This window comes from Trifolium pratense, linkage group LG2 (assembly GCF_020283565.1).
Source record: "Trifolium pratense cultivar HEN17-A07 linkage group LG2, ARS_RC_1.1, whole genome shotgun sequence".
Taxonomy (NCBI): domain Eukaryota; kingdom Viridiplantae; phylum Streptophyta; class Magnoliopsida; order Fabales; family Fabaceae; genus Trifolium; species Trifolium pratense.
In genome coordinates, this window is record NC_060060.1 from 66,278,542 (window position 1) to 66,290,036 (window position 11,495).

Genomic DNA, 11,495 nt, shown 5'->3' on the forward strand with positions numbered 1-11,495 from the left:
CAGGGACGATTCAGTCTTCACGCAAAAAATAGAAAAGAGGCTGATTCTTGTCAGTCATGGAGAACTAAAACTCTAGATCAATCCATTGACCAAGAGTACTTTATACGGATTCTTGAGGTTCTATTTTAATGTCAAATTCATTTTATGTTTTATCTCTTTCTTTATCAATTTCATATTAATTCTTGTGCGAATCGATTTGTCTTATGATGCTTAATCATATGTAGTTTCGTTTTGTGCAATTCATTGATAGTTTGCTTAACTGATTTATCTCTTGTTTAGGTTAGTTGAATAGAAATTGATAAAGTCTATGATGCTTAATTATAGGTTTGATCAAATTCGGATTTAGATTAATTATGTTATAGACGCTTGTTCTTCCATGGTTAATTGAACTTTTTGATTCTTAATCAATAGGATTCAAATAGAAGTTACTTGACGCTTGTTCGGTTAGTTTCTATCAAACAAGAATAAATTTATAGAACGAATGATCTTTTGAAACTTGTGATAGAAATCCAAAAGAAGTACCTGAAGCTAATGGATTGATTGCCTTCTCATTACTTGCAATTCTTCTGCGAACCAACCTAAACCCCCATTAAATTGTGTTATTCATCATTCTTATTTTAACTAATTATCATATCAGAGGTCCTTGTGAGACGACCAAGGTTAACTACCTTGTTACTACTTTTCTTAATTAAAACTTATTTTGATCACGAAACGACAGCGATCAAATTGGCGCCGTTGCCGGGGATCTCTGATTAGGATTAGTAAAATATAGAACTAACTAACGTTACTAACACTTTTTGTTTTGTGAGTTTTTGTTGTGTTTCAGGTTCTGACTTTGAATTTTGTAGTTAAGCTGAAAAATAATTAATTTTCGGTTGATATCTCAGATTGATCCGAAATTTGGTCCACAAATCAAGGAACAAAACTTTCGTATCTTTGATACGAAAATTGAGGCTGAAATTGCGAAATTCCTTCGTTTAGACCACTTTTTATTTTTTTTGAATTTTCCATACATTTAAAAAAAATCCCAAAAAATTATACTTAGATTTGTTTGATTTTTAGAGATTTTAGGTTTTATTTTTAATTTTTTTTAGATTTTATTTTACTCGGTTTTTATTTTTCTCTTCATTTTATTTAGACAAAAAAAATAACCAATAAAAAAAATGGGAGATTCATCGGACCAGTTGGTTTATATCATAAATTGCTTGGATGCAAGAAAACAACAATCTTGCTATCAAAATTATATTCCAGCTGTGATGTGTAATATTTGTTCTTCGAGTTTTCATATTAGTGATGATTGTCCTATATTTTTGGATATTTTTTGTGGTGAGACGCAATTTGTAGGTAATTTTCAAGGACAATACTATCAAGAACAAAATTCATATCCTGCTGAGCAGCCTATTTGGTCACATCCACAGTTTCAGCAAATTGATTCATTGGTGGTTGAGCCACAACCTAGTTTGGAAGAATTGATAAAGCAGATGACTGAACATAATAATCAAATGGATGAATGGATGCAATCCTCTCTTCAAAGTTTAGCAGTCCAAGTTGAGCAAATAGTCTCCAATGCCCATCTAATTCAAGAGAAGAAGATGTTGCATGATGATGTACAACCTGCTGCACTCTTAGAGGTAATGCAATGTGATACAAGTGTTGATGAAACTCCAGGTGAGCCCATTGAAACAATACTTGTTTCTGTTGATGAACACAAAATAAGCAACATAAATTCAAGTGAATGCATGGAAGAGATCACACCACAAAATTCCTTTGAATCTGATATAGATGAATTATATACTTCGCTTGAAGTAGATAAGTCTTTTGAAATTTTTGCTTCTAAATGTGATGTCTGTAATGTTTGTTGTGAGATCAATGCAGCCATTGTAAGTGAAGAAATTTTGATGCCGACAACAACTTGTGCAGAAATTCAAAAGAATTCAATAACAATTGAATTTGACACTACAAGTGTGGATGTTAGCCGCAAGCAACCATTGCCCATAGCGGAAAAATTGTTGATGGAACCTCTGATTAAGCCGCACAACAAGTAGCCATCCTTCATCATTTATGCATCTCTTCCACCTATTTTACCTGACTCACCAGTTAACTATGGATTTTGTGATTTCCATGCTTTTGTTAATGCAGGTTCACTATATGTGTTGGCTATTCCTCCTAAGCCACCGGATTTTGTACTATTATACAAGTTCACGTGCTATTTGCTTTTTCTTGTTTCATGTGTTCGTAGTGCAGAAAGGCCTCCACCAAAACCGCCGGACATGGACTTTCCAGCTACTACAACTTAGCTCATCGGGTGTGTTCCTTCCTTTTCTCAATTTATGCTTATTGTTATACATTGCGGACAATGTCTCTTTTAAGTGTGGGGGGAACATTTATTTATTTTATTTTTCTGTCAATTAAAAAAAATATAATAATAATAATAAAAAATAATTTAGCATGCATGCAATTGTTATGAGTAGTTACATGTTTTAGGACTAGAGCAATATAGCTGTAGGATTGATGAAATTTTTGGAAATTCTCGTTTTCATACTTGATATGATGATCTTTGCACCTTAATGCACAATTGCTGAAAATCTTGCAAACTTAGTAGTGGCTTGATAAATCTTTAAAATACACAGTCATCAGCTAAGTTGTCTGAGTATAGAATACGATAAAGAGGTATGATTAGGACTAAGTTTGGGGGAAAACTGGATTACTTGATTGTAGGATCATGGCTAGATTAAATGATGGGATACTACACAATTAAAAAATTAAAAAATTAATTATAGAATAAGTTCCTGTGCCCGAAACTGGAGGAACAATAATGAATATGTTGAGTTCCTGTGCCTAAAACTGGAGGAACAAATGCTGTGTAGGGTGCTCTATTCGGAGTAACAGGTTGGACTCATTACAAGTGAGATCCCGTCAGGTGAAAAGGTAGAGTAGCACCTAAAGCATAACTAAAATGAACTTAAGTAGTATCCCTGCGTATAAAAATCAAAAAGCTTGTGAGAACAAGAAAAGAAAAGCTTCCCCACAAGCTGAAATCTAAACTCAAACTCTAAGTTGTAGGAAAGAAAAGGTAGCTTAGTATCTTGACTGTGTAGTTTTTGAGAAGGATCATGTCATGACTCTAGTTGACAGTAATAGGCAGTACACACACACGCTTGATTATCATTGACGGTTGATACACAGGAGTTATGCCAATCTTTGAAATACAATCCATGGTTTGAACTTGAATCTTAGAATGTGTTGATTGCTTATGACGTTGTATCATGCTTTGTTATCTCTTAAAAAAAGTTTTACTCGAGTCTTTAAACTTGAGTTTTGCTCAGGAGAGCAAAAGAATAAGTGTGGGGGAATTTGATCAGTGCATTTTGGCACATATTTTATGGCTTTGTACTTTGACATATTGAAAGCTTTTCTAGCCTAATATTAACTTTTTACCATGTTTCTAAACTTTGGGTCATAATTGAGTTCTAATGTATTTCTTTGATTAATTTTCGGATTTAATTGCATGTTGATCCTTCTCAGTCCGCAGGTCATAACTTGAGCTACGAGTATCGGATTGAGGTGTAAGAATATGCGTTGGAAAGATAAGAGAAAGAGCTACAACGTTCATGTTAAGGCCAGAACCCAGTTCGGAGCGCAACGCAGTCAAATATTTACGTTTATGTTCCATACTTTATGAAAATAATGTAATTTCGGGTCAAACTTATGTTTTTCGACCCGTAGCTTTTTAAGCCCAATTTTCTCTGAGTACTTAAGCAAAAACACAGCTAGGGTTTCAGGGACGATTCAGTCTTCATGCAAAAAATAGAAAAGAGGCTGATTCTTGTTAGTCATGGAGAACTAAAACTTTAGATCAATCCATTGACGAAGGGTACTTTATACGGATTCTTGAGGTTCTATTTTAATGTCAAATTCATTTTGTGTTTTATCTCTTTCTTTATCAATTTCATATTAATTCTTGTGCGAATCGATTTGTCTTATGATGCTTAATCATATGTAGTTTCGTTTTGTGCAATTCATTGATAGTTTGTTTAACTGATTTATCGCTTGTTTAAGTTAGTTGAGTAGAAATTGATAAAGTCTATGATGCTTAATTATAGGTTTGATCAAATCCGGATTTAGATTAATTATGTTATAGACGCTTGTTCTTCCATGGTTAATTGAACTTTTTGATGCTTAATCAATAGGATTCGAATAGAAGTTACTCGACGCTTGTTCGGTTAGTTTCTATCAAACAAGAATAAATTTATAGAACGAATGATCTTTTGAAACCTGTGATAGAAATCCAAAAGAAGTACCTGAAGCTAATGGATTGATTGCCTTCTCATTACTTGCAATTCTTCTGCGAACCAACCTAAACCCCCATTAAATTGTGTTATTCATCATTCTTATTTTTACTTATTATCATATCAGAGGTCATTGTGAGACGACCAAGGTTAACTACCTTGTTACTACTTTTCTTAATTAAAACTTATTTTGATCACGAAACGACAGCGATCAGGGGTAGATTCATCAAGACTTGAGTCGGCTTTATATTGTTCGAAAGGGCTAGGTGTGTAGATACTTGACGATAGTAGTTGTTCGTCGTGCTAATGGGTTCGCTGGTTTTGGTGTTTCGTGTGCTCGTGGTGCTCAGCCCCGTTGATTGATCATCCACTGATCTGGCTTTTGATTGGTCCTGGGTTGCTATCAACAAGAATTGATTCATCAAAGATAATCGATAGAGATGTCTCATATTGCCTCTATTGTGTCGGGTCTATCTCAATATTTGTATGATTCATTGATTTCAGGTTGCTTAGCTTAAAAAGGTCATCATTGTTTGCTGCAAAGAGTAGCGGGTACGTGGACCGTTTTCTTGTTGACGGTCGGTTCATTCGCCTCGAATTTTTAGGACTTTTATTTTGTCTTTTAGGATTAACTAGAAGTTTGTATGTTTCATTGTCCTACGCGCACTACAAGAAATTTGATTTTTGGCAACGCCTTTTTTGTTACAAGTCGTTGCCAACGACTTGTAACAAAAAAAGGTGTTGCAAAAAATTAAATTTCCTTTAGTGGCGTTTTTGTGTGGACTCACCGGATTAGGTCTATCAGTCTATGTTCCCCAATTTTTAATTTTTTTTTTTAATATAATAAGGAGATATAGACATAAGATTGAGGACGAGACCTGTTTTGTCCCCAAATGTCCAGCTAATCGTCGCCTTATAAAAAAAACCAAATTAATATTAAACATCTAATTTGCAAGTAACAATTCAAGCATATGTGACTATGATAACTCACATAAATGGACATGCACACAAACTGAATTTTTTATGTGCGCTGAGTAAATATTTGAATCTCCGATCTTAGTCTTTTATATTTTTTCACGTCATTGTTGTCCTTTTTTTTTTAATCCATGTTTGTATATATTTTTTCAAGTTTCAAGTTAGTTTAATTTTGGAGAATAACATATATTTATGATTGAGATACACACAAAGAAAGAAAATTATAGATTTAAAATTTGAAATTCATATCCAAACATAAAAATAAAAAACTAAAATATCATGAAAAAAGAATATAAAAGACTAAAATATTACTTAAAATTAAGTTTTTTATTTTTAAAATTTTACAATTATCTTTAAATGACCACAAATGTAAGTTTACTTATGCACACAATAATAAGTAGACATGACAATTGAGAAAAATCAATTAACAGTTAAAACTACGGTTGTCAAATAACCTCGTCGATAATATTCATATGCATTGGTCAATAGATCTACTTATATCGACGGTGTTAGAAGTCTCACATCGAGTATAGTGATTAATGTGGTACTTAAACCATTAAGTTCTTCCATCTATTAGATTACTGCTTAAGTCTTAATAATTGGTGTTTTTATTGAGAATCCAACCCAAAAGACTGATCCAATATGTTGGGGAACCTCCTGGCTTAAGTATCACATTAGACACTTTGATATATTCGATGTGTGACTCTTAACATTATCACGCTCTTTGAGAGCCGACGTTCACAACAACTTTTAGTCTATCGACATTGATCGGATGATAGCCCTTTCTTTTTGGAGGCTTCACTCAACTATTAGTATTCGGCGAAAAACCTTGATCCAGTCTATAGGTAGCTCTTTCCGTGACACAACTCTCAAATTAATGAAAACACCAATTATTAGGACTTAATCTCAATGAAATTAGATCAGATTTTTTTATTTGTCATCCAAAATCCAGCCGAACCGCGAAAAAATTTATTTTTGGATCAGATAAATTTTTACATAAAAAAACGATCCAAACAAAACCGCGAACACCCCTAAAAAACACCTAATATGAGACCCAAGAAGTATTTTTTTTATGGTTACTAATATTTATATGAATTGTTTTAGTCAACATAATTTTAATCCAAGTTTGAAATTTAATGAATTGTAATACGTTTTCGATGAGCACTATCGACACACTTTTTACGCACATTGTTAAAATTTATATGGATCTCATATCAATTAAGTGAGACCTATATGAATTATAAAAATAAAATTGTGTTAAAAATTACGTTTTAAATAGCGTGTTGTTAGTATTATTCTAAGTTTAATTCTTAGAAAGAAAAAAAAAACAATTTACTTATGGAAAATGTTAAATAGTGCACCCAGTGCACTAGTTAAACATACAAAAAAGAAAATTTTGTTTTGAAACTCTTGCATTCAATGCATTGAAAGTGTAAAAAGTTGTTTTTATCAACATTAACTTTATATTTTATTTCTATTTTTGGTATGTTTAACAAGTGCACCGGGTGCACTGTTTAACATGACCCTTTGCTTATAATAATTATTATAACATTTTTTAAAAAAATTGGATATCCGATCTAAACATCAATTAATTTAAGGGAAATCGAGCCCGCTGTCCATTAGCAATAATGATTAGGGTTAAATATGTTTTAGTCCCTATAATTTTTCAGAATTTTTGTTTTAGTCTCTGAAGATTTTTTTCACACTTTTTAATCCATGAAGTTTTTTCCTTCTAGGTTTTTAGTCCTTAATACTTTCACATTTTTTTAATGATCTTTTATATTCATATTTATAATATTATAAGAACATTTCCGATAAAAAGTGCAAAAAAAAATTTCAGGGACCGTCTAATCTTTAGAAACTATAGGGATAAAAAACATATTTAATCTTTTGTACAAGAAGTGATCATATAATTTAATTTTTTTTATTAATTTTTTTTGTTTTCACCATCAGTATTCGGCCTATTGGACCGTCTAATCTGATTCGGGGTTAGTTCTGGCATCATGTGATTTCAAACCCCTCACGATCGCAGTTGCGAAGAATCAAACTGTAGTCCTCCCTACCAAGTCCAGCATCAATCACCGCTGGACCAACTAACGATCGGTTATCGTATTATTTATTTAGTCAAAAAGTATATATACCATTTAATTACATAAGTCAAAATTGTAAATTTATATGTTGAATGAAACTTAAACAATTACTACTATAGTTTTATAGCATTCAACTATTTCATTTTTGGTCAAAAAGAAATTGTTTCATTTAATTATGAATTTAATACTCCACTAAGGATGCGTTTGATTCGTAAAACAAGAAGAATTGGACAGAACAGTACATGACATAACAAGATAATACAGGACAGAACAAAACTGTACCGGAGAGATATATGACGATAATATTTTTATATTCGAAAATAAAATGAGTATTTTCATATTTTTTAGAGTTGTACTGTGGACAAAAAGTTGTCCTGTGGTTCAGTGGGGGACAAAAAATCTTGTTTTTGTCATGTCCCTTGCTGCCTAATTTGTCCAGTCTCATAACCACTTTCAAATCAAACAGGGTACAATAAAAGTTGTCCAGTTCAGTCCTCTGTTTTTTAGCAAATTAAACGCACCCTAAATAAATTGAACACAACTGGTTAATGAGTCCCTCTAAGACGAATTGTTCGGGAGAATTCAACTTTAATTCCTGGTGGAAACAATTTTTTGCCATATTTTTTGAACTTCGCAGCTGAACTCTAGATTACTGAGGCCCCCTTGCCCTAGGAACCAAAAAGTTAATAAAAAAAAACTACTTTTTAGATTCATATTATAACTAATGTATGTGGTCTATATTATAGACCAGATACATTCGTTATTGATTGAACCTAAAAAATGAAAATTTGCTTATATATGAGACCCGAAGAAGTAAAATCACTGCATAAGTCAAAATTATAATTATTTAATATGTCATTTAATACTTTTTCCTAAATGAATGGCATCTTTTATGTAACTTTTCCTTATTCTACTGCACTTCTTCTTTGGCAATAGTTCCAATGTATTCAAGTGCACCCCTATATAAAGCAAATTCTTCTACTACATTTCTCACACAATCTCACCCCTTCTCATTACATACAATCAAAGCTTCTAACATGGAAACACTTAAGAAACCTCTCGTTGTAACTCTTTTTGTGATTCTGGTCATGAGCAATGTGTCTCTGGCAAGAACAGATAAGAGTGATAATGAGAAGATTACTTACATAGTACATGTTGCAAGATCTCAAATGCCAACAAGCTTTGATCACCATTTGACATGGTATGAATCAATTCTTAAGTCGGTATCTAAGTCAGCTGAAATGTTATACACCTATAACAATGCACTTAATGGATTCTCGACAACTTTGACTGCTGAAGAACTTCAGTCATTAAAGAGCCAACCTGGGATTCTTAAGGTGACACCAGATAAAAAGTATAAACTTCTGACAACTCGAACACCGGAGTTCCTTGGGCTCGATAAAATTGCTAGTACGTTCCCCACAACAAACAAAAGTAGTGATGTAGTTGTGGGAGTCCTTGACACTGGTGTATGGCCTGAAAGTAAGAGCTTTGATGATACCGGATACGGGCCAATCCCCCGCAGTTGGAAAGGGAAATGTGAAACAAGTACCAATTTCACGACCTCAAACTGTAATAAAAAATTGATCGGTGCAAGGTTCTATACAAAGGGATTTGAGGCATCGATGGGTTCGATGAATGAAATCAACGAGGCTAGATCGCCTCGAGACGATGATGGCCATGGAACCCACACGGCGAGCACAGCTGTAGGATCTCCTGTGGAAAATGCAAATCTTTTTGGCTATGCCAATGGGACTGCACGTGGGATGGCTGCTAGTGCTCGAGTTGCTGCCTATAAGGTTTGTTACAAAGAAGCATGTAGTGTTTCTGATATATTGGCTGCAATAGATCAGGCCATTACAGACAATGTCAATGTTCTTTCCTTGTCTCTTGGTGGTCAATCAATTGATTACTTTGAGGACAATCTTGCAATTGGAGCCTTTGCAGCAATGGAGCATGGGATTCTAGTTTCATGTGCTGCAGGAAATTCAGGTCCTAGGCCTTCAAGTGTCACAAATGTAGCACCTTGGATTACCACTGTGGGTGCTGGCACACTTGATCGAGATTTTCCTGCATATGTCAATCTCGGAAATGGAAAAAAATATCCAGGTGTATCCCTTTATAATGGCAGTTCTTTGCCCAAAACTCTTGTGCCATTCATATATGCAGGAAATGTAAGCAAAGATGAAGAAGGTCTTGGATTATGTCTTCCAGGTAGCTTGGATCCAAAAAAGGTTTCTGGAAAGATTGTGTTGTGTGATCGTGGAGGGATTTCTAGGACCGAGAAAGGAAATGTAGTAAAATCTGCTGGTGGTTTGGGTATGGTGTTAGCCAATACCGATGGAGAACAACCGGTGGCAGATGCCCACATTTTGCCAGCAACAGCCGTTGGATTCAAAGATGGTGAAGCTATCAAGAAATACTTATTTTCTGATCCAAAATCAACGGGAACAATTGTGTTCCAGGGAACAAAGGTCGGGGTTGAGCCGTCACCTGTTGTTGCAGAGTTCAGCTCACGAGGCCCCAATTCATTAACCCCACAAATATTGAAGCCTGATTTAATTGCGCCTGGTGTTAACATCTTAGCAGCATATACAAGGAATGCGAGTCCCACAAGTTTAGATTCCGATCCAAGGCGCGTTGATTTCAACATTATCTCAGGAACGTCCATGTCATGCCCTCATGTAAGTGGATTAGCAGCTTTGGTCAAGTCAGTTCATCCAGAATGGAGCCCGGCTGCCATTCGGTCTGCATTGATGACAACAGCTTATACAGCTTACAAGAACAAACAAACATTATTGGACGGTGCTAGCAAAAATCCAGGAACACCATTTGATTTTGGTGCTGGACACGTCGACCCTGTTTCCGCACTAAATCCTGGACTTGTCTACGATTTGACAGCGGATGACTATTTGAGCTTTCTCTGTGCATTAAACTACTCAGCTGCTGATATCGAAATTGTGGCGAGGAGAAAGTACACATGCGACCCAGATAAACAATATAGTGTAACAGACCTTAATTACCCTTCCTTTGCTGTGGTCTTTGAGGGAGGGCATGGTGCAGAGGAGATTAAACATACGCGGACTCTTACCAATGTGGGTGCGGCAGGGACATACAAGGTATCAATTAAGTCAGATGCACCATCCGTCAAGATCTCGGTTGAACCAAACGTGTTAAGTTTTAAGGCAAATGAGAAAAAATTATACACAATTACATTTAGGACATCTGGTTCGAAACCAAGTAGCTCTCAAAGTTTTGGAAGTTTGGAATGGTCTGACGGAAAAACTGTTGTTAGAAGTCCTATAGCATTTAGTTGGAAATGACAGTGAAAGCTCTCATAATGTTTGATTGTTATGATTCTATAATAAATAAAAAATCATGTTTTTATACAATTTGAGTGTTATGATTCTATAATAATAAAATATAAACCTGATGTAGTAAACCATCTTGACCATTAATATAAGATTGAATTGTTCAAATTACACATTACTAACATTAACAAAATCAGTTTTAAACAATCTTTGTCATTGATTCAGACTGAACGATCAAGAATGAAAATTGTGTGAACCCATTTACCGTAGAGATTCTGTTTCCAAATTAATCCTTCTAGCATTATTATGATTTCTTTTGCAATATTAGACATATATTAAAGCATCATATTCATTGTCCTTGTACAACCTTTAGCATTTTCTTATGTGTTTAATATAGCATAAATTCATAAATACAAGTAATTCCATTTTCAAAATAAGTATTCAACATCATTTGCAAATAGAAAACATAACAACAAAAAGCTCATGGAGAACCATTCTAAAATGCCATGTAACTTTCCTTGTGCAGAAAACCATCCAATGGTATCCGTAGGTAGCATTGTAGAAGCTCACAAAACCAATATATTATGAAGATACATGAGCAGCATTCAGAAATCTAAATTAGATTGAAATTAAACGAGGTTATGTTAAATTTTTTTGTTGGTTTCATGTGATAATTTGACATCTTTCTTTCTCATGAGATAATGTGACTCATTAGCTTTTGACTTTTCATATAGTAACTCAAGTTATTTTGTACTATTTAGGTCATTTCGCAATCGATGCATGATTTCTTAACATATTTTCTCGCGTCTGGTGCTATAATTAACTTGATG

At 34.1% G+C, this 11,495-nt stretch overlaps 1 protein-coding gene across 1 annotated transcript; it reads left to right on the forward strand.

Annotated features, from left to right (window-relative positions):
- Positions 1–8,369: 8,369 nt before the first annotated feature.
- On the forward strand, positions 8,370–10,677 carry LOC123906358 (subtilisin-like protease SBT1.7). Its single transcript, XM_045956269.1, has one exon. It carries the CDS (start codon positions 8,392–8,394, stop codon positions 10,675–10,677), a length of 2,286 nt encoding a protein of 761 aa, XP_045812225.1. The 5' UTR covers positions 8,370–8,391.
- Positions 10,678–11,495: the final 818 nt, after the last annotated feature.